The 24972-nt window shown below is 43.9% G+C and overlaps 1 protein-coding gene across 1 annotated transcript in view; it reads right to left on the bottom strand.

Annotated features, from left to right (window-relative positions):
• The window catches only part of yjefn3 (YjeF N-terminal domain containing 3), a 47429-nt gene that overhangs the window by 9172 nt on the left and 13285 nt on the right, over positions 1-24972 (bottom strand). Inside the window, exon 2 of the mRNA XM_030433800.1 lies at positions 6886-6994. Within this exon, the coding sequence (XP_030289660.1) occupies positions 6886-6994 (109 nt within the window). The remainder of the gene's footprint in view (positions 1-6885; positions 6995-24972) is intronic.

Raw genomic sequence — 24972 nt, 5'->3', positions numbered from 1 at the left:
TCTCCAGGTGTTTTTTTGGGGGGCAACCAAACCAGGTGTTTTTCACGGGTGTCAGGTTTTTACACAAAGAGGACCCAAACGCAACAAAAAGAAGCACGCAGGTGACGAAACAAAAAAGAAACGTACATTTTTAACTTATCTGTGTTTTGGCAGAATTGTACTTATTGGGGTAGTTGGGTTGCCGGGTTTGGAAAGAAATTATGTCTTGATAGGTGTCAGGTTCAGTCACGTGTGGTCACGTGTCAATTGACATGGTGTTTTCAGGTTCTGTCTATTGATAGGTTAAAATATGTATGTATATGTGCGGAGAACAATACCTTTGCAACCCTCTTAACAACTGTGTGACCGGACATCAAAAACAGAAAGCCTGTCGAGTTCGGGTTGGACTCTGTTTCTACTCTCTCAGACAGAAAAATGCGGCCCAGGCTGCACTCTAGAGTAAATAGTCTTTTGTGTGCTGACCCGTCAGCCATAACAACTTTATAAGGTGATAGATAATGTGTCAGTGTTGTATTTACAGCTTGTTCCAGCAAAATAAAATATTGCTATAAAATCATTTTGTCAGCGTCATTAAAAAAAAATCTTTGCATAGTCCTCTCGCATTTGTACCGTCTCCATCTCTTGTCTCTTGTTTCAGACATACAAAAGCTCACACCAGGAGGTTTAATGACCTGAGGAGCGTCAGGAGGATCAGTGATATCAAAGCTGGAGCCATGTCATGCTGCTGGAAAAACCATTAGAGCCACACACTGCTGAAGGTAAGCAGCTATAAAGGGAGCAGGTCCGGATCAATTCAGGCAGCACTCATGTTGCGAGGCACTTTTTTTTCATCTAACAAAAGTTTGACTCACTTGATTCACACACATTTTCTATTCTAACTAGGCATTTACTCTGATATTGAGCTGTCAAAACGATGACTGAATAAGTGAAAACACTTATCAAAAGAGGAGATAAAGAGCATTTCTAATAGGTTTCCATCTGCAGTGTCAGTGTTGAAAACTTTCTCTATTTGGTTTTCAGCTACTTTAACCATCATATTAAAAACAGCTTCAAGTATGACCGAATTCTGGGTGAAATTTTTTTGTACTACACACAAATAAAAAGGTCTCAGCATGATCAAAAGGCAAGAAAAAAGTCGCATTGGATTTTCTAGCCGCAAGCGATGATAGCTTCATGTCATTCTTTATTAAATTCAATATCTGCAACACACTTTATTCCAAAATAATGTCATTTGTTTCCATAAAACTCTCAAACAGTTCAAACTGCCTTGGCAACAACTTCATCACAGCATTGTTTTAGAAAAACAAGGTTTTACGAGTCGGTTTTAGCCTAATAAACCTGTTCAAATGTTTTCCAGTGTTTGAGATAGTTACGATATTTTTGATGTATAGGAGGTTTCTACAAGTGCAGACAGATGGTTTGTTGCATCTGTGCAGCAGCTTTGTGATCTGGTTGCTTCTTTTTATCTGTTTTGGGTGGAACTTTTTGTCTTAGCTTGCTGTGGACGTGACATTTAAGCATGTCAGAGAACTTCTCCATTATTCTAAAAACATGTTTTTGCAATAGGATGTGATTATCAGTTGATTAATAGATTAGTTGATTTTTTCAAGCAAAATTGTAAAACATATGCTGGATCCAACTTGTTAAATGTGAGTATTTGATGCTTTCCGTTGTCATTTCTGATCATAAATAGTCGTTGAGTTTTGAACTGTTGAAAGGAAGAATAAGCTTTTTTTTATCATTGGTTTCATACTCAGAAAAAAAGGTTATATGTAAACGTGTTATATAGAATTAGGTAGTAATTGCTGTAAGTACAAGAAAACACATAATAGAGGAAAAAAAGATGAGATGGTTGATTAAGATCATCACAAATGTCTGTGTCCTGTAACACCAGTAAGAAAACAACTAATGGGAAAAATGAAATCAGAAAACAAAAGAAAAAAGCAAATAAACCACAAAAAGGAAGAAATACAAATAAAATTTAAAAAACGGGTTGAAGACGTCACTCTGGACTCTGGACTGATCAGCATCATTTTTTTTCACATTTTATATATTAAGTGATTTGCTAAAAAAAATCATTAGTTGCTGCCCTGAACATCACACATATTAAGAAAGTGAGCTTCAGTACAGTAAGTGCTCAAATTTAAAAGGTGAGCAGAGTGCAGGGTCTTGTGCAAAGTAGTGGGAGGACCCCCCCCCCCCACACACACACACACACACACACACACACACTGACACACACTCTCTCACGCATCTACAAATGTCTGTCTTGATTGTAATAAGGCCTCTGAGGGGATACCTCTTTGAAATGAATGCTAAAGACACATGTTCTTTCACCTCCAATCAACCTGAAACACACACTGAGTCTGAGAAAACATTATCAAGGTCCTACAAAAACACAAATACTCTCACATCTGCAGAAAACAGTGCCTGCTAATATTTGAACTAGGAGACCAAACTAAAGTCCAGGGGCTCCTGTAAACTATAGACTAATTTATTGCCGTGTGGTAACAAAAACTCTCTCTGTCTGCACTCAGGTGTTGAAAAGCCTCAGACTGATACAGAAACACACACACAGTCTGGAGCTGGTGGCTGCGGCTGCTGCTGTTGGAACGGCGAAGGGATTACTTACAGAAAACCTATAATCTATCTGGCAACCAGAGGTGTAGGTGTGTGCGTGTCCGTGTGGTATACCCAGCAGCAGTAGGCCAAAGCAGTGAAATCAGACTGTCTGCATCTCCTTCTACTGTAATTTTCCTTAAATAGCAGTGATGTCATGTGAGCAGTAGCGTGCTTTTGGCGGCTGTGGGCAGCAGCGCTCCTGGCCATGTTTGTCTAGTAAGGCTATGCTGCTGGGGCTGCTGGTGGAGGGCCAGGCATGGGGCCAGCGGTGGCCGATGATAATAGAGGGGAAGTGGATGTGGTGGGTTTAATCACACACTCTGAGGGGAGAGCACAACGTCTCTACTGCTGACTGATGGCTGCTTCACTTTTTACATGATGTGGCCCATTTTTCCATTGTACTGTCTTTAAACTGATGCTGTTGTGTCTGTCTGTTTTCTCACTCCCCAAGAATGTAATAGCTTTATTAGGTTAGACAATATTCAATTGTTTGACCAAAACATTAATCTGTCCGTTATGCTCCACTGTGCTCACCAGTGACGCCCCCCACATACCGGTCCAAATGAAAGCCACTTCTTACCACAGATATTTGCTTATAAGTTGATGACCTCTTTCGTCTGTATTAATTATTACAGCAGCAAAGGAGCTAGTGAGATGAGGTAGTATTAATAGCCCTTATAGGGAGGAGGTTGAGGATGGATGGTTGGGTTAAACAAGCACAGAACTTTGATTTACAAGACTGCTGTTTTGGTAACATTGGGAGATAACAGAGGACGTACATTTGAACCCAAATCACAATGTTTTCCATAAACCAAACCAAGTAGTTTTAGTGCCTAAACCTAACCAAGTAGTTTCAATGACTAAACCTAACCAAGTAGTTTTAGTGCCTAAAACTAACCAAGTAGTTTTAATGACTAAACCTAACCAAGTGGTTTTAATGACTAAACCTAACCAAGTGGTTTTAGCGCCTAAACCTAACCAAGTGGTTTTAATGACTAAACCTAACCAAGTGGTTTTAGCACCTAAACCTAATCAAGTGGTTTTAATGACTAAACCTAACCAAGTGGTTTTAATGACTAAACCTAACCAAGTGGTTTTAGCACCTAAACCTAATCAAGTGGTTTTAATGACTAAACCTAACCAAGTGGTTTTAATGACTAAACCTAACCAAGTGGTGTTAGCGCCTAAACCTAATCAAGTGGTTTTAATGACTAAACCTAACCAAGTGGTTTTAGCGCCTAAACCTAACCAAGTGGTTTTAATGACTAAACCTAACCAAGTGGTTTTAGCACCTAAACCTAATCAAGTGGTTTTAATGACTAAACCTAACCAAGTGGTTTTAATGACTAAACCTAACCAAGTGGTGTTAGCGCCTAAACCTAATCAAGTGGTTTTAATGACTAAACCTAACCAAGTGGTTTTAGCGCCTAAACCTAACCAAGTGGTTTTAATGACTAAACCTAACCAAGTGGTTTTAATGACTAAACCTAACCAAGTAGTTTTAGTGCCTAAACCTAACCAAGTAGTTTGAATGACTAAACCTAACCAAGTAGTTTTAGCGACTAAACCTAACCAAGTGGTTTTAAAGACTAAACCTAACCAGGTGGTTTTAATGAATAAACCTAACCAGTGGTTTTAATGACTAAACCTAACCAAGTGGTTTTAATGAATAAAGCTAACCAGTGATTTTAATGACTAAACCTAACCAAGTGGTTTTAATGTATAAACCTAACCAGTGGTTTTAATGACTGAACCTAATCAAGTAGATTTAGTGACCAAACCTAACCAAGTACTTTTAGCGCCTAAACCTAACCAAGTGGTTTTAATGACTAAACCTAACCAAGTGGTTTTAGCACCTAAACCTAATCAAGTGGTTTTAATGACTAAACCTAACCAAGTGGTTTTAATGACTAAACCTAACCAAGTGGTTTTAATGACTAAACCTAACCAAGTGGTTTTAGCGCCTAAACCTAACCAAGTGGCTTTAATGACTAAACCTAACCAAGTGGTTTTATTGACTAAACCTAACCAAGGGGTTTTAGTGACTAAACCTAACCAAGTAGTTTTAGTGACTAAACCTAACCAAGTACTTTTAGCGACTAAACCTAACCAAGTACTTTTAGTGACTAAACCTGACCAGACTGCGACAGTACAAAGAAGGTCAGGTACATGTTTCGCTGTTACACAGTGTTGTCTTGGTAGATGCTGAAAATCTACCTATTGAGTTGTTTAGGTATGCATGTGTGTTTAAAAACCCCACTGTACTCTGTGCCAAAAAGCACACACAAGTTAGCAAGTAATTGGTTGAGTATTTAGCAGCTAAAGAGCCATGGGGTATTTCCCTCAGAAGTTGGTAGAGACCAAAAGCAGAGTTAAAGGAGAGTAAAAATTGTACCTAGATTTGTCAGGTGGCCAGAAACATGGCTCAAAATAGACAATAATGTTGTTCTGTAACTGCTGGATGAGTAATTTAGCAACCATTTGCTAACATATTCACCTCATCAATATAAAAGGTGATGACATGATGATGTTTGGTGAAGTGTTATTGGAGATATTCGTCATCAGTTGTCATCATTTTGTGTCTCTCATATCTCTGCATATCTATTCAATGTATTTGCTGTGTCTCTTCTTTCCTCTTTCTATTAAAGACATCTTAATAACGTCTGTTTTCTGCTTCTGTGTTTCTCTCTGTTTGTCTTTGTCTCTTTCCGTCTTTTTCTCTTCATCTTTCCTTCTGACAGCATCGCAGGGTGTAGTGTGTCTTTTAGCCCAGACTCTTATTCATCACAGCCTGTTGAAGAGCCCGCTGAGGAAACCAGTGTGGCGTTACACCAAGCCAGTGGTCTGGTCAAAGGGAACCGCATGTGTTCCTAACAGCCCTCCACGGACACACACACACACACACACACACACACACAGTCTTAGTTTGACACAGTCCAGATCACAGGGAAGAGGAGTTGTGGCTTTGGACCGGTGTGGTTGAGGAGCACTGCCCAGAGTGAGCTCAGGTGTTCCGCCCCGAGGTGAGCCGCACGAATGTCACAGAAAGTTAGAACATTTCCTCCAGATAACAATCAGACATGTTGTAAGTTAGTTTATGCAAATGAAGGAAGGCGTAAGTAGCAGCAGCTGTGACTTTTTGCCCTCTTGTACAAGCAAACAGTCACATCAGGGTCTTACTGAGGTTTGTGGTGATTACGGAGGCTCACAGAGGCAGAATGTGCAGTGGCCTTCCAAAGAACTTCAGATGAAATTTGTGACCTTTAGAAACGATTTGCTGAGTGATACACAGCGCTGACTATTTAGCAGATTTGCACAAGAGCGTGTTGGTTGAAGCCACAGTTTGAATTTATTTGACTTGAGCTTGTAACTGTGATCCAGGGCTGGACGGCTTAATGCAGAAAAAAGTGGGCTCATCATAAAAAAAAAACCTTGCATGACTTCCTTTAATTTGACCATTTTTCCAAAAAGCATTTTGCAAGCTGTGTCAAAGAAAAGGCTTGATTGAAAATTGTGTTCAAACCTGACAGCTACGAGATTGGTGGAAGTGGTAATTAGAAAAAGCTTTGTGTGACATTCCCCGACAATTTGTGGTTTCAGTGCAATACAAAGACTGAGCAGAGGACAAGATAAAACACTGCGATTCATGGAAATCGTGTCACAAAATAGAGAGAAAATGAAAATTGCTGCTTCTGCAGTTGCACATATCCCAGTGAATGGCAACCGCTGTTCAGTGCTCAGTGTTTTGGTGCCACCAGTTTAATGGGCCAAAGAAACGAGCATTAAAAAGCACAGCAGCACACAAAGCAAAGGTCCATTTCACAATAAAAACAAAAAGTGGCTATAAAAACATACTGGAATGATGTTTTCTGTCTGAGCTTTTTATTTATAGCGGTAGAATTGCATGACCTCATAAATTGGACGGTTGGGTGGATAGAGAGACAGATATGGCCGGATGGGGATTACGACTGAATTAAAAACAGCGTTTGCGTGCCGTGTTCTGCTTCCCGCGCGCAGTAAAAGTCGGGACGACAAGCAAACAGGAAACAAAAAACACAGAAGAAGTTACCGGTATGCTTCGGACCAAACAGCAAATTTCTTATTTAAAATATATTACATTGGCAAACAGATTAAAAGCTCTGATTCTGCCGGTTCCCTGACCATTTATATGCAACATAAATGTAAATATGGACTTTTACTTGTACTTTCTTTTGCATACTCTTTACAACAGTGTGACTAACTAAAGGGAGATGACGTACAGACCTTAGTGATGGCGGTGGCACATGCTTGTCCCCAGATCTCTATCAGCTGCTGTTGCCCAAACCGGTAGTCCCTCAGTAGCTCTGTCTCGATGGCTGCTGCCTCCTCTTTACTGTCAACACAGAAAAAAAACACAGGTTAGCAAGAGGGGTGTTAGTTCATCATCATCATCATTATCATCATCGTCGTCGTCAATATAAACATCCTGAGAGTAAGTGGAACCGTGTTGCAGTGTTGAAATGTTCTCCCCGAAATACTCAGAGCTCATTAAAAAGCTTCACGCGTAAGTCATCGTGTAGCCCACCAGCAGATACGCTGTGAATTTAAAGCGTCTGTAATGTGAATCGAAATGTCACCTCTGCTTTAATGTACTGTACAAAAACACACACAGGCGGCAGGCATTTACAAGGCAGCGTTTGGTTTTTACACAGCAGAGAAATGACACTTAATTGAGTAGCTCTATAAACAACACTTTGACTCACGACACACTAATAAGGTATTTTCAACACGGCTAAATTGGTCTGCTTACATGCTTAGGTGGTTGTCTCGTGTCTGTGAGCCTCCGGTAGGTTTTTAAGACCCCTCTACATGTCAACGTGTGCTCATAACAAACCTTAACAGCTTCTGGGAAACATGAAACTCAAAACAGAACATGTGGCTGATGAACTGACCATGTGGCCTTTTTCGCAGACACTCACGTACGTCAAGTTTATGTCTGTGTGCACGCCAACACAACCCGACGTCAATGTGTGTTTCTGCCTTACTTATCGTACTTTGCAATCTAATGTTGACACGTGTTTGTGCTTTGCTTCCTGTGGCGCCTCTCTGCAGGGTGACAGTGTGACTAATGCTGCATTAGTGGAGCCTGCTGCTGCTGCTGCTTTTAGCATGGAGGTGTGTGTGTGTGTGTGTGTGTGTGTGTGTGTGTGTGTTGCAAATGGCAATGGTAGGACGGCACAATTAGCGGGCAGGTGACACAGCCACAGTGGCGTCACCTGATTGTGAGGGAATGAAAAGCAGGGGCAGGCCCAGCTGAAATAATAATAAAAAGAAAATCTGCCTTCTTCATTTGGGATCTGATTCTGGAGCGACAGATACATCCCTTTTACTCTACAGACACCTGGTGGTTGTCCGTGGGTACTGCAGCTCGATAAGAAAACCTGGATGATGACACAATTACTCTCAGGTAGAAACGAGGCTTTTTTTCCCAGATTTTCTTTGCTTTAAAATCACGCAGAGAGATGTGAGAACGCTCTGCAGCAGACAGAGTAAGAGCTCACTCATTAAAGATCATTTATCAGATGAGAGAACGATCAATGAGCATAGTCAATACTGCACTTCTGATGAGCACCTATCGGGTCACTCGGCTTCAAATCTTTACTTTTTCAGACGGATCAAGAGCTCTTTGCATGAGTCGATGAGGGTTACTCGCTCTAGTTGCATCATGTGAAAAAAAACAACCGGGAGTCATACAAAAATAACAGCCCCGATATCATCATGCAGAATTCAAAGCGTTCATTGTTACGAATGGATTCGTAACAGCAAAGATTCAGACGTGCACATGGATGAAAAGCGCGCCCACACAGAGGATCATATTTGGAGAATTAAAATGTTCAATAATCACATGTCGCTGTAATGGATAGAAGAATTTTTGTTCCTTTGTGTGGTAATAATGCTGTATTATGCCACTGTCTCGCAATTATCTTCCTTTTTTCAGGCATAAACACACAAAAAAACACTTCTGCTATTGCTCTCTTTATGCTGAACGACTGCAGTGAAGGACTATGTCTGAAACTCTGGGTTACCCTGTCGAAGAGAGAGAGAGATGCATCTTTCAATGTGCACACATGCATTCATCCTGTTTGTTTCGTCTCTATTCTCTGTGCTGGCAGTGTGCCTAATGCTAAGCCTGCTTGTGTTTCCTTTTAGGTTCCTTTAAGACACAGCGGTGTATATGTGTGTTTCTGTGTGGGTGTGTTTGTGTGTCAGCAATCCAGTGTATCCAAGTGGGGTTTCTGGCATTTACCTGAGCCAGTGGAGCGGCAGCAGCTGTCACCCACGGCTCACCTCGGGGATGTTTCCTGAGTCACTGTGACAAGATGATCTTTGGAAAGTTCACCTCGGTCCGCGGCGTCCGCTCTGGTGCTCGCTGGCAGCCGGCAGCACCCGGAGATTCTTTAAGGGGTTTTAATTGAGACGAATTGATTCCGTGAGACAATGGGGGGCGAAAGTCTAATTTTTGTTAAAGGAGACATATTATTTTTTCCTTCCCTTCAGTGTTTTGTATCGGTTCGTGTGCATGCAAAAGGTCTTGAAAGTTTAAAATACGTATCAACGGGAGCTCCACTCCCACCACAGAAAACAGTGCTCCTGAAACACCTCGTCAGTACTCCCGCCTTTAATTCAGTGACTTTGTGACATCACGCTACGTCACAGTGTCACATTTTCATAGTCTATGTATAGCGACTAGTTTGTTGCCTGTTTCTGACAGAGTGTGAATACAGTGCTGCAGACAGTGCGAGAAAACCAATGTGTTTGCCGGGAATTAAAGCACGTAAACCTTTTTCCAGTAGTAACCCAAGATAAAATCATAAACCTGAAAATGAGCAAAATATGTCTCCTTTAAAATCCCAAATCTGTGGCGCTGCTGTTGTGGAGAACTCTGATCCCAGAGCCGATGATCACAGGAACAGTGTAGCTGCCGAACAGTCCGTTACATTTGATCTTGAAGCAGTACACAACAGAACAGTGATGTGGGTGTACAGCTCTCCACAGCTGCCAGTGTTGTCAGAGAGGCTCGACCACAAGGGAGCAGCACACAGCGCTCAGGACAAACTAAAAGCAGATGGCTCTTTCATGCCACAGTCTCAATGTCTTTTCAATTTTCCAGCTCTCGCCATGCAAATTATCATTCTTAATCAAGCATTTATGTTCCGGAAACTACTCACGTACACTGGAAAACCCTATGCAACCATTCATTCTTGTATCTATACCTTACTGAAAGCTTCAACACCAATTTTCTTTGGAAAGAAAAACAGGTATGCAGATACAATCATGACCTTGACTTGAAAGAATACACGTGTAGGCGTGTGGGTTTGAGCATGTGTAGTGCAGCTGCAGATACAAAAACAACATTTTGACTATAAGCTTCTGCTGCACCTGTAGCCCCGGCTGTGCAGCCGCCGTCAGCCTCTCCCCGGAGAGAGACACTTGATTTCCCCATGCTGAGCCTGATGTGCTCCTGCGGTGAGTCATCTTCATTGTAGCACTGTTCGACTGTGATCGCAACCTGCTTAATAAGTCTGTTTACCTTTACACCTGAGGTAAGGTAAAATGTAACTGTAATGGTCCCTGTTGGGAAATGGGGATACAGCGGGAGCAAATAATGGAGCATGTACAGCAAAGATAAGCCAGGTTACATTAAGTTACATTAACATTAAACTGTTAATTGTCCACACGTGAATAAATCATAATGTGTGAATGAAAGTGTGCCAATCAAGAGTATGAATAAATAATGTGCTGAATCAGTTCTCAGCATTGTTGCACCAACACATTTGTATGTACATAGCATATAATGCAATTTCTGTGAACAGCCTAGCAACAGATACAATGAAAGCAAAGTAGCACATGAACATGCTAAATTTATCCTGTAACATCAGCCAATGATGAACAACGTGTTGCTGCATATATAGGCTGCAGCTGTGAAGCATCCCTGTCTCATAGGAGAGATGAGAACTCCTCTGAAAATCACAAGGGTTTTATATTTTTCTAACGCTGACGGACTGAAATAGCCACATTTTCCACCCCCTTCCTCTCACTTTGCCTAATTTCCACCTTTCCAGCGTGATCTGCTGGTGAGATAAGGAGCGTGATTAAAAATAACTGAAAGTGTAGTCGAAATTTTTTCGAGCTCTAGTTTTATATTGCTTGCCAGGGAGAGCTCTGTGTCATGAAGCACAAACAGACAGATACTGTCAGAAATAAAGCAAAAACACCAACCAATAAAAAGATAAAGAGCAGATAAACATGGTGATTTTGAATAACCACAGAAAACCTTACATTTCTATCTTTCTTTAACTTTTTAAAAACACCGGCTGTGTTTACTTCTCTTCCAGCTAGCTTTAAGCTAAACTAATTGAATGCAAAGAAAAGCAAACGCTACCTAATACGCTAAGAGGGTCAACTCATTGACATTTTACCTGCTAAAATCTTCTTAGCATTGTCGCTGTCGGCATGATAGCATGCTAACATTAAAATTAGCAACATTAGCTCATCATACCCCTACACTGTACAGTATACAGCCTCTCAGAGATGCTAGCATGGCTGTAGAATGGATTGGAGCGCCACTATAATTCAAATAGTCGCAAATTCTGAGATACTTGCTAATTATTGTTATTCTGCTGTTCTGCAAACAAACATGTTGTGTTGTTGTCAATACGCACTTAGTATCATTATATATATGAAAGACAGGAGTTGATGAATGCCGCTTCAGTCCACCTCAATCCAAGAGTACTAACACGACATACACAACTTCCTTATTGAATGTCCAGATGATATGTTTCTGTCCCCAGTGACGTTTTCTGTTGTTGAGACAATTTTTTTAGTGTCTAGTTTGTCTAGTCTAGTTTAGTGACGTTGCTAAAGCCATTGTGGGGCAGAACCATTTAGAGACTTTTACTACAAGTTGTAAGAGAGAGAGAGATGTGAGAATGCTCTGCAGCAGACAGAGTAAGAGCTCACTCATTAAAGATCATTTATCAGGCGATGGCAGACCAAAATCAGCAGATGAGAGAACGATCGATGCGCATAGTCAGTACTGCACTTCTGATGAGCACCTATCGGGTCACTCGGCTTCAAATCTTTACTTCTTAAGACGGATCAAGAGCTCTTTGCATGAGTCGATGAGGGTTACTTGCTCTAGTTGCATCATGTGAAAAAAAACAACCGGGAGTCATGCAAAAATAACAGCCCCGATATCATCACGCAGAATTCAAAGCGTTCATTGTTGCGAATGGATTCGTAACAGCAGAGATTCAGACGTGCACACGGATGAAAAGCGCGGAACCATTTAGAGACTTTTACTACAAGTTGTAAGAGACAGAAAACGGGTCAGTTTCATACCCGCTTTCTATGTTCCTTTATTCTGTTCAAGGTTTATTAACTGGGAAGTAGGACAACTCAATTTATGTGAATTACCAACATTAAAATAACCACTGCTCCCAGCTGTCTTTCAGGTGGACAAACTGTTAAACCAAACTCCATTCTAAAAACAGTTGTTTTAAAGGGCTATATTTGTTTTTCGGAGTCAAAGCAGCAAAAGTAGTAACATCATCAGAAAGACTCTTCTCTGATTCTCTTTAGGAACAATCGGCTCTCACATCATCAACTCAGTTATATTATTAATATAACTGAGTTTGTGTTTTTTTTTGTTTTTTTATCGTGTGACATGCAAAATGCAACGCAGCAGCTTTTAATCTAGTACTTTCTATTTGATGTGGGCCCTTTCAAAGCGTTTGGTTTCATCCAAATGGGGCGCGTGATCATTCTGGCAACTCCCTCTGTAGTTACTTTCAAGAAGACATGAAGAAGACGACTGTTTTCCTGCAAGACAATATAGCATTTATAAACATAGTTATCACTGACTTGGCTGATTCTGTTTCAATTAGAACACTTTACTCAAATCTTCATGAATGTTTTGTAATGTTGTTATTATTCTTATCATTATTATTAGTATTACTTTGAACTTTTTCTTCTTTTTTTGTGTCATTGTGTTTTTCACTGTTAAAATTGTTAAAAGCTCCATGGTATTGGTGCAACACCCTTTTTTTTTTTTTATTTACCCATGTGATGTTTCACCCTCCTCATCACCAGCTCTACCTCATAAAATGTGATTGTACACAGCCCGGCTGCTCCCTGCTCCAGATTTACTGTTGTGTAACTAACTAAGCTGCCCCCACTAGTAAAAAGGCCATTTATGTGAGGATGGCTGCTCCGCTCTGTTAAAGAGCAGGTAATAATTAATCAGATTCCTGCCTGAGAGAGGACAGAAACAATAAAAACACGGTGTTTATTTGGTCCACAGCCCTCCTCTCCGTCCTCCTCTCTCTGTCATTATCTGTCCACCTCCGGCTTCATCTAACACTCCACAGCTGTCAATGATGCTCCAGGCCTTTTTAAACACAAATAAAGTACCACATCAAACATGTCACTAAGGAGAAAAACACTCTTGTATCTGCCCTCTTTAAAGTACAAATCTGTCACATTTCCATATATATTAACATCCATTTTGCTGCAGTCTATCACAGTGATGTGTGTGCCTGAACAAAGGACAGCAACGGCTTTTTTTGCTGCATGTATTATCTCAGCAAATGCATCTGTGTACGCCATAAGTATCAAACACTGTGGTACGAAAGTGCAGCTGCAGCTTCATCTAAGACCTTCTTGATTTGGCTCCATTCATTCGCTCCATTTTTCCCCTTTCTATTTCCATTCTTTACCTCCTTCTCCATCACTCTCATCCCCCTATTCGGGCCACCCTCTGTCTCGCCCCATCACGGTGCTGTGATGGAGGTTCACACTTCACTGAACCAGAGTGATGGCAGATGTGTGTGTGTGTGGTGGTGGTGACAACAATAGACACGCACAGAGAGAGAGAAAACAGAGACCAGAGAGAGCACATGGGAGATGACTCACGCCGGGTGATTCAATTTGTTGTTTTTAAATACACAGGTTTTTAACCTGAGGAATGCCTCTAAAAGAAAACTACAGAAGATAAATGTCGCTTTACACCACAATATGTACTATTACTATCATTACCCAGGCCTGTCTTTCATCATGGCACTGCGGATAATACTCAGCCTTGTCAAGCTAAAAGGTCACATTCACGATTTTGGCATCATGTTAACGGACGTGTTATAACTCGTACTATGTTGCTGAAGGAACGGCTCCCCTGCCATTTTAATGAGACAAACGGTCGACTTTCCCAGGTGTGCATCTAATTTAACATGTGTCATCTCAGGACACCTTTCATCGTCACTCTCACCTCCTGGAGCGAGCCCCCGGGAGGTCCTGCAGCATCGAGCTGAGAGATGGTGTGGATGGGGAAAGGTGGAGGCGTGGAGGGCAGCAGAGGAGGGTTCGGATCCAGACTCAGAATGAAAATGAGATCGAAATTGAAAATGAATTTAAAAGGCGGCGACGGGGAGACCCGCAGAGAGTGGGCACACCAGAGGATCTCCTGACTAGAAATGCCTGCAGTGACACGGACACGCACTGTTTCTGTCTTCAGAAAGAAAAAAACATAAACTAGCAAGAATCCGGCCATTACGTGAGCGTGTCTCGAATGAAGACTCAGTGCCCTACTGGTGGCTATATGAGATTACGTCTGAGTGCGTAGGTGGGTGTAGTAGTGTTTGCCTAGACTCTCTGGGCACATATGCAATTCGGCTGGATGTGTAGCATTTTACAGCCGAAGTTACTCCAGTCGTGGAAATGATTATTACATTCACGCAGCTCGAAGCCCTGCAGCGTTCAGCTAAGAGACGGTGTGAAGGGTTAAAGGTGGAGGTGTGGAGGGCAGTGGAGAGAAATGCCGTGGGGCTTCAGATCCGAAATTGAGAATTAAATTGAAAACGTTTTCAAAAAGGCAGCTGTGGGGACCCCCTGCAGAGAGAGAGGCACGGCAGAGGATTTTCTGACAAGAAGTGTGTGCAATGACACTGACATGTGCCTGTGTTCGAGTAACTCCAGTATCTCCAATTTAGAATGAAAATGAGCTTCAAGACAAAAACGCTTCAATGAGAATGGAATAAATTAAAGAATCGTTATATAAGCGCGTCTCAAATGAAAAAACCTGTGCCCTACAGTACATGAGATTATGTCGGAGTGTGTAGGTGGGTTTGTCAGTGTTTGCCAACAGCATATGCAGTTTTGGGTGGTGATTTTTCGAGCACCTGGCTAGATGTGCGGCATTTGGATCGATTAGAACAACCCCATAGCCAAAATCAGGAGCATCCAAACTCCCATCTCAAGATAACTGGAAGCATAAAGATATATATTATGTTTCCCTCTGCATCATTTGATGACGGGCAGGAGGATCAGGTGCCGCAGTGGCGGGAGTGTCTCATAAACAGCCTCAGCTGGCAGACAGGAGCTGGCCTTGTGCCTCCATATGTTCCCGTTCTGACTGCCCAGCGTGAGCCCATTCATGCTGCTCAATTCTTATTTAATCAGGATGGCATGATTCACTTTGTTTCAAGACTCCTCGGGCAATAATTCAGGGGAGTGGCTGTATGTATGACGAGCTCGCGAGAAAGAAACAGACACAGTCACATCCATGCGACCGTCTCCCGCAGCATCGTTCTTTCAAATCAGGCCTTAATCCGTTTAGCCATCCGCTCATGTTCCTCATATCCGGTGCGACGAGACAGACATTCTTTAGATGATCCCAATCAGTGGCTCCTGTGTTTGCTCTCGTAACTCATTTTATTTCCCCCTCAGCAGCCGCGGTCCTGTCGACATACGGAGACAAACATGCATCATATTCGTCTAAAAAGCCACAGGTGTCGGCGAGCTCAATTCTGTTGCATTTCCTGTGCTCTCCTGAGCTAAAAATGTCCCTCCACCATGAATCAGGTCTACTTATCCCTCATTTTAAGGTGTCATGTGATCTGAAAAGGAGAAGGGCTTTTATCTAGTTGGAGGAGCACATGACACACATGAGCGACGGCACAACGGGGTTACATCACGCTCCCCTCCGGTGGTCTTTAAGCCTTTCACCTACTGATCCAGAATATCCATTTATAACCTCTGCCTGTGCTTTAAAACCAGCTCCCTCAGTCTGAGGCGGGAGGCCATCCGTATCGCAGATTAGGAGCCATGTGCTGTCACATCGGATATGTATCCACTGAGCCGGGGATTCTGTCCTCCAGGTACCGGAGGCAGAGCAGGATGGCCAGCGCCGTTTATAAAGCTGCCAGCGAGGACACGACAGACTGACGACCCATCTGTGTTACAAAGTGACCTCAGGTTTAGGGACAACAATGTATCTGCTGCCCTACGCTTCAGGGGTAAAAAGCTCGTCTTTGGAGGGAGATTCGGCCTGGGTCTGTTGTTGTCTCTTTGCTTCTGTGCGGCCAGCAGCAGAGGAAAGAGGAAGGGTGACCTCATTTCCCTTCCTGGTGTGCGCCTATCATGAACAACGTGGTCGTGTGCATCAACTATCACCTTTAAATGTGGTTAGAGTTCGATTTTGGTAAGACTCTCAATTGGTTGTTCCTGTCTGGATGGGATCGATCGATCAGAGATGGATTTTAGCGTCGGGGTTCAACAGGGGTTCACCTTTAAACTTCCCTTCTTCCTTTTTTCCCCTGCAGTTTCCCCTCTCGAACCAATCTGATGCCCATTTCCCCGGCACAGCAGTCGTCGCCGCTGCCACCATGTGCTTCTTTTTCACCTGATGGTGAAACATTTCACGGCTCATGAAATGCTCACAACTCCACATCCAAGTATAACCAGACTATTGTGTTCGAGGCAAAAAGGCCAGAATGATTTTTCTACCAGAAGAGCGGAAGAAATGAAAACAGCTTATTATGATTCACATTTCAGTTTGTTGTGACCTCCAGCAGCTATAGTAATTATTAAGTGAGAAAAAAAGTGGTATAAAGAGTGAGAAGGATATACACGGCGGGGGTCAGGTGATGGACGGTTGGGTTAAACAAGCGCAGGGCTTTCATTCAGGAGGACGTTGTTCGTGTCGAATGTGAAACTAGAAGTCAACAGTTGGTTCTTTTAACTAGTTTCTGGGAGGCAGCTGACGGACACCGAATCCAAAACCACATCTTACATTCATCGACCTTTCTGACGAACAGTGAAGTGTTTAATTATATCACTTTGTGACATGGGAACAAGTGGCCATTTATTGCAATCAGCTCAGTTAAGAGCGGCATTGTGACTGTTTAGTAAGATATTTTTTTTCTCACTTTTTATCATATGAAAATTGTAATCTGACATTTTTCCCACAAAGTTTTAAATTACTCTTTCAAAGTAGCTTTAATTAGCCCCACTTGATTCCTCCCTGGGGGAGGTATCTATACCTCAGCTTCCTTCAGTGTGAAGTAATTGGTGGCTTACAAAGCTGTTCTTTCAAAGTAGCTTCCACAACACTGCGCAGAGCCACATTTAGCCTTCCAGCTGGAGTTATGTGGCCGAGTGGCATTGGATGAATCAGACCTCGAAGTGCGGCGATCACCGTGAGCGCCGACTGTTGTAATGAACAATCTGCTTGAGGGCCGGTCTTGAATGTTGGCAGAAAAATGCCATTTTCGGACCTGTAATTGGGTGCAATCACAATACGGAGGAGGAATGGGGTTTTGAACACAGAGCGATGCGGTACAGAATGTGGGACCGTGGTGAGAGTGCGCATTGAGAGAATAAAGGGTTGTAAGAGGGAGAGGGGTCTAAACTGTTATGGCTACATAATGAAAATAAGTGAAGGACGGACAGGGAGGGCGGAGACGCAGCAGACAGAGGGGAACAGAGGAGGAGGAGGTGACACGGCATAATTAGACCCGCTGCCACCGGCGATACCGAGAGACAAAGAAGGAGTCAGACTAATAAAACCCTGCCACGAGGAGGACAATTTCCTCCCAGCCCATCTCTCTGCCACATGTGGCTAGATAAATACTTTTCTCCGGGCTGTAAGCTAAAAAACCACAATGCTTCACCGTGGCAGCATGAGACAGTGTTTAATCGGAGTCAGCGATCTATCATTACGTGGCTAATTGACGAGACCACTGAAACCAGCTCGAAGCGGAGAACACGATGTTTGCTGTTTTTCAGGTCCGGCTGCAATCCCACGAGGCCTGATGTGGCTCCAGATGTCACGGCTGGTTAGCTTCAGGACACAGTGTAACAGAGTGGGGAGAAATATACCACGAGGACACACGTGGGGAAGAGGGCACGATATAAAAAGATAGGAGAGAAGGACACGGAGTACACATGGAAAATAACAAGGTAACATTTACAGAAAGAACGGATTACTACAGGTTCATTATTAAAAGGAACCCTGACCGGGCTGCTTATTACAAACTATTACAAAATATGTAATCATGCAAAACATTCGCATTTAAAGGCGATTAATGCTTCGTACTGTGATTTAAATGTGCCGAAAAGCTGCAATCAAGTCAGTGAATTCCAACATTCAGTATCCTGCTGATGAGGCCTCAGCCCTGATTTCTCCAGGGAGGAACGTATAAAGGCAAGCCGAGCAATTTATTTGCCTTGCCAATGCAAGGTTTTCACTTTAATTCTTATCAGACGCCACACAAGAGAGAGCTGAGGGTGAGACATTACAAGAATCAGTCAGAATATCTATAGCCATCCATTTCGAGTATTCACATAATCAACATTATCGAGGTATCACTCGACTTTTTGGTTCCACGGCCCACAGCTCTGCTCTTTCGGTTCACCCTTGCTGTTCTCATCAGCATCGTTTTCAGCGCAAGACGGCTGTTTTTTTGTGAACACAGAATAGCATTTAGCAACTAGAACTAGAGATTTATATATAAACAATGCAGGCAGAACACCAGGGCCACCACGGGTTTGGGGGACCGCACAGAAAGCGGGCCCCTCATCAGTTAGAACATGTGTCTAAAGAAGAACCCACCGTGGTTAATCCTTTTTTTTTTTAATGCACAGGTTTCCTGGGTTATGCTGCCTGGCAGAACTTGCGTAAGTAACATGTAATCATCAGTCATAATAATTGCAATATTCACTCAATAAAGTCGCTCTGATTATGAGGATTAGCTTCTTGTTAGTATGGAAAACACCGGTTCTGGTTAAGTGACAGGACTAGTCTAGCCCATAATTTGAGTACGGTACGATGGAGCAGTTGAGCTGGCATTAGCATCGACGCCGCCCTCTGTGATGTGACAGCAACCACGCAGCAGGTGAGGGTCGGATAGAAAGACATAACATTAGTGCTAAATAATCATACCATGGGTTTATTTATACACACATTACGGGAGGCTTACCAGGCTTAAATTATGGTTGCTACCAGGTGGAAAGCCAACCTATGAATAAGAAAGATAAACTAGCTTATAGCTACAGGGCAACAGGCCCCTGCACAACTACATTACACCAGTGAGCCAAAATGGCTGGGCTGCTGGAAACGTGATGACCCCAAATTAATGCTAATGTTGCTCTATGCTTACACTCTGGTGTTCATACCTTTGTTTTATATTCATTAATCATCTTGTGTTTTGGTTTTTTTTGTCTCATTTTCTTAAGCTATTGTGTTTGTTACACTCATTCATTTTCATTTCTTATGTGTCTTATTAGCAACTAACTAAGTTCACCATGTCAGCGTCGTGTATTTACATTTTTTCGTTGGTTCTGAGTGGAGGAAAAAATCAGTTATTGCAGATTTATGAGCAGACAAAGACGCATGAAGGTCAATAACCAGCTGCTGCAAAAACATTGTTTTTCTCTACACAGGAAGAGGTTCAAAAGAAACCTCTGACTCTGATTTCAGAGAGGCTGTTGGAGAGTTTCGAGGGTCTGATACCAAGAGAAAAGCCTGATTTTGACTTAAAAAGTCAGAATGATCTGAAATAAACCACTTGAGAGGAATGTGAAGACCAACAAGAATACTGGGATCAAACATACAAGAAGAAGAACTCAATTTAAACCAGAACACCAGTGAAGAGATCATTTACTGAGTTGTTAGTTATTCGTTGACGATGTAGAGGACTACAGGTTCAAAATAAGGTGTTTACGTCCACTGCACATGCAACGCTGTTTTGTTCTGAGCCAAAAATAGAGAGCTGGAGGTGAAGTCGAGATGTTTTGAACCTGCAGGGCATGTCTCGCATTCGCCCTCCCTCCCTCTGCACCTTCTCCCCTGCTGGTTTTCTCCCTCAGCGGAGCAGCAGGGCAGATTCAGCCGTCGCAACAGAGGGCCCCGCCAAAAGGGCCGCGTGTTTTATTCTCTTCTACTCTGCGATCCTCACGGGGTTGCGCGTGCCGAAACGAGGAGCTCTCTGCACAGGAGGCATCTGAAGTCGAGGAAGTGCGTGAGGAAGACGGAAACATTTGGTGCTCGAGGGTGCGAGAAAAAAAGTGTCCCCCCCCCCCTTTCTGCGAGAACTTTTTTGCGGCTCTGTTTTGCAGCGTTGTCGGTGAAAGGCAACATGAGAGAGCGCCCAGGGAAACTAGATAAAGCCGCCCAAAAAAGAAACGGATGTTTTCTCTACGAGGCTTTTTCTTTGAGTTCACGCTCCTAATCATCCTGCGAGCGTGCGTGTATGCGTGCGCGTGTCCCGCCATATGTGAATGTGTGATCCGGCGGAGACGCTTTCATAAGGGAAAAAAGGCAGGTGGGTCAGCTGAAAGGCAATTAGATACAGAGCACAGGCGGCATATAAACAGCTCAGAGCATATTAATGAGAGAGCGCAGCCTCGAGCCTACACTGTCTCTCAGCATCTCCCACAGTCATATTTGGCCAGAAGCCCTCACAACAAGCAAGGTTTTGTTTGTAACGCCACACAAGAGCACCTGCACACGTAAACACACACACACAATGTGCTGGCTATGTATAATTGATGAGCACAGCGGTAGGGGGAACGATGAGAGGGACCAGAGAGCCATCGCATCAAATCTGGCATTCGGCCGACCTTTCGCCACCACGCTGGCACGTGTGTATGCATGCATGTATATGCGCATGTGCGTGGGCCGCGTGTGCGTGGGTGTGTTTACAATGCTGAGGGTGGCAGGTGGCGGGGAACAAATGTGCGAGAGGTGCAGAGAGACCAAGGCGGGTGGCGGTGCTGATGGAAGGAGTATTCTTCTGAGATGTTTTGAATAAGAAACGACGAAGGTGCGAGAGTTCAAAATAAGGCAGAGGAGCGAGCGAGTGAGCGAATACTCCTGTGAGCCACATCTAATGAGAGCGGAGCCGAGAACTTGGACAAAACAGGAGAGGGTGAACTCTCGAGAGGATGAGACTGATGCGAGTCGAGTCTTCTCGCAGTCAAGTGCCAGTTCGGATGAGCAATTAGCCGGTCCCCGTGGCACGCTGTTGTTTTGCTGATGCACAATCGCCCTACACGACTTCAGAAATGTAAATTCCAACCGCTGCGCAAACATTTACCCTCGGCGACACCCTCACTGACGGACAAGTGCGTCTGTTAAAGGTCCACATGCGCAGCTGTGACCTCGGGCTACCATCGGCTTTTGCACTGACAGGCTTATCTGTAATGTATGCGCATGTGGCATTTCCCATACATTAGGAACAGAATGTCACACAAGCTGTGCGGCCCAGGGAGCCTGGCAGGGCGTCGTACGCATGGAATGATGGGTCCCTGCATGCGTGCCTCTGAGACAGTCTTGGTGGGCACGTACGCGGAGCTTATGTGAGTGTGGCCTCCCTCTGAAATGATAAGGGAGGTGAAGAAGCCACAGCAGGAGAGGAAGGAGGTGCAGATGCGAGAGCCGCACGCCGCGGAGGTGTGATGTGGAGGAGGAGCCGTCACGCTAAGCTGGCTTCTGTCACTGCCGCCTACGCAAACACCCTCATTGGCGCCGTTTTTTATATTCTGCTGGCTTGTTTTTCGATCAGCCAACTGGCAGCGATCAGAACGATGTTTGGCCACTCGTTTTTTTTTATCCACCAGGTTTCATTCACGTCACAGCGTTGTTAAAAACATCTGCATAACATGACAGAAATTAGGAGACACATCTCGACAGCCTCTACTGCTGTCAGTACGACCATTTCTCCAACTCCTTATCTCGTGATCTTCATACCTTAATTGCAGGATGCATTACGGGACTAACGAAACCTTTATCTCCTGACGAAGGTCACTAATGGTCAAGGTAATTATGCGCAGTCTGAAATCCTGGCCCTCAGTGAAATTAAGAATAGCAGATCTTTCAGTATTTTCATGCATAACTAAATGGCTGATCATTATTAAATCTCCTGAACGCTGGCTAATCCCATTACCTGGACCATCAGTGTGCTGTGGAGGGGAAATTAAATCAAACAGAAAAGCTACGGGGAAAAGTAGGGAGGTTAAGGAGAGTGGACATATAAAGCTACAGCGTCTGACTAAAAAGTGACATTTGCTGATAAATTATCATCAAAAAACAAAGACAGTTGTGCCTCCACCATCATGAATGACGATACAGTGTGTCAATGGATAACAGACAAGGTTTGTTCAGGGCTCGTGCTGTTTATACACAAAACAGAAGAGAGACGTGACTCGGCGTCAGAACACCCTGCACTGTAACAGCTGATGAAACCAGCCGGGTCGTTGTGCTTTGTGCCGAATGTGTTCCAATTTCCCAGGGCAAGGAAGATACTTTCAGCTTGAACATCCAAGACTTCAAAACAAAAGCTGGAGGTGAATAAGTGAGCCGAACGAACCACTTCTGTACAGACAGCAGGGCTGATTCAAGTTAACGGCTCACACACACACTGTGAGAGAGAGTACGCCTGGAGCGGGAGTAGGCGGATATGCATGTGTTAACGTAGCAGTGTTTGTTTATGAGTAAGTATGTACAGCTGACGCTTAAGGATGGAGCCATACCATTAACAGAGATGCACGCGGAGGCTAGAGTTAAAGCCCTCCGATCAAAGCGCGACCTCGGAGACGTCCCTCGATGCGTCTCCAGGTCAGCTCGGGACAAGAGGCGTTTACATCATGACGGAACTCAGACTCGTACGCCAGCGTCGGTGAGGCAGGGACGGGATTTTCCTGCAATCAGTTCTATCGCGGGAGTAATTACCTTTTATCCCCTGATTGAAGGGCTGATTAGCGGCGAGCCATTTGGGGTTTGCGTCACATCCTGATGGTGTTTTTCCGGGATCACCTCAGAGCATTATGCTAACCCTGTTACCCGGTGTGTGCCCCTCCATCATAACTGTGTTGTTGGAGGATTGACACGACAGCACACGCTTGCAAGCCCTCTGGGTGGTGCATGAGATTTGGGGTAAGAGTGGCTATTTGCTCTGCCACAACATGAAGCTGATGATGATGACCATGATCGTTTGGATGCGTGCCACAGCGCCTGCGTTGTGTCGCTGTCACAGCAGGTACGCGTCACTGCCTTTTGCTCTCTGAGCTACCAGAGCCTGGTAAAGGGTGTGAAAAAGAAACAAGACTCAGACACAGACTCCATGAATCTCACATTTTGGATCGGGGCAAGTATGCTGCAAAATATCCTGACGTCTCATTATAAAAAGAAAAATACAGTGGATTTTATCTCACAAACGAGGGGTCTCTCTCGCTAGGCCGCTGCCTCAAATAGCCGCAGTCCCTTCTTCCTTGTGCACTTTTGTAAGAGTCAAACAATAGCGGTAATTTCTCCGCGTTGCATAAAAAGCCTCTCGAGAAAATGATTCTAGTGTTGACAGTTTTTAGAGCCACCCACTCCGATTGCGTCGGACAACTGTGGCAGACCTTTGGGCTTTAGAGTTACTAATTAGTGAGCTGACAGAAATCCAAGAGAATGTAGAAGGGAAAAAAAAAAACGTGTGCCTCCCTCCCCCTCCTGGCAATTATAAGATAACGCAAACACAGAAATTTGATTTTTTTATTTTTTTCGGCCCGAGAGAGCCATAAGTGTAGACGCAGATAGATGTGAGCTCAGGCGATCCAATATAAACATACAGCGCCTGTGCTCCTCTTATTTTCTCTCCCTCCGCTCGTCTCCTCTCGAGGGGGTTTGATCGAAACTCGCTCCGTGCAAACGTTTAGTTGATTGCCTGTTGATTCAACCGTCTGGCTCTCTGGGTTGCCTTCCTTTTTTAACGGCGAGCCCTCTCTCTCAGCTTTACCATTCACCCGCTGGCTCAGAGGCCACCGGGGAGTCTGTCCATCAAAGCTTTCAGGAGGCAGGAATTCCCCAGCGGCGCCACTAATAGAAAAAGAACAGATCCTCGCAGTGGTTTAGCCTGAGCCGAGAGGTTTTATTAATTGTTCGGCGGTGTAGACAACAAGATGCTTCATCCATGTTTTCAGGGTTTCATGATTAAATCTTATCATCGTCTGTAAACTGTATTTTGGGGGGCGTTTTTAGAGCCGCTTTGAACGATCAAGCAGCCAGAAGTTTATGTTACGCGACGACAGAGCTGTTTTTCAGGTGCCTTAATCAGCACACGGGCAAAATCTACCGTTAAGCTGATTACATTTGCAGCTTTATTGTCTCCCTCTGCGCATTAAATAGACTTTCAGACGCCGGCTCTAATTTTATTTTATGTAATCCATCAGGTTCATAAACAACAACAGGGAGCTGTATAAAAGACGAGCCATTTACATAATCAGAATTCAGCCACAGTGTTCCTGCACAGGGAGACAAAACAGAACCGCAATCAGGACTCAGTGGAGCGAGTCAGTGAACCCAATTACCGACAAAACAGGGAAAACCTTCCTGGCACCAAACTCAAAATTCTCTCTCGCGCGCGCACACACACACACACACACACACACACACACACACACACACGAAGAGACGCTCTACCTGACAAATGCAGGATGTTGTTGTCTTAAATAATTATAACTGGAACTGCAGAAGAGAATGATGAGAGTGCAACACACACATATAAGCAGCACCTTTTCTGAGTCCTGATCACCTGGTCCAGTCTCAGGTCGCCAGGAAACGTCTCTCGCTGGGTCGTTAGCCGAGCGGTTCGGCTTCTATGGCAACTGGCGCACAGTGAGTGTGAGTGACAGGTGGTAACAGCTGACAGAAAAGTGAGCGCGAGGACACCACCTCCCCCTCCGGATCTTATTATCGGTTCACCGGTCCTCGCCCTCTCTCTTCTATTCCCTCCTCTCCTCTCCTCTCCTCTCCCTGTTATTTGGACCACTATCTGCATCCTTCTCCGTCTCCCCCTCCCATTGATTTTCCAGCAGAGATGACATTAGGCGTGTAGCTGCCGGGCTTTTCCCCAGAATAGCCCTGACCCCTGTCAGCGAGTCGGCCACAGCGGTTGGGAAGATAAAAAAGTAGAAATTAATAACTGAAGAGTGTCACTGTAGGCCCCTGGGGCTCATTTATAAACATTGTGTACGCAAAAAAATGGGGCCTGG

This window comes from Sparus aurata, chromosome 11 (genome assembly GCF_900880675.1).
Source record: "Sparus aurata chromosome 11, fSpaAur1.1, whole genome shotgun sequence".
In the NCBI taxonomy this organism is placed as follows: domain Eukaryota; kingdom Metazoa; phylum Chordata; class Actinopteri; order Spariformes; family Sparidae; genus Sparus; species Sparus aurata.
Note: the sequence above shows the minus strand (reverse complement) of the source record. Positions and strands in the feature narration are given on the sequence as shown.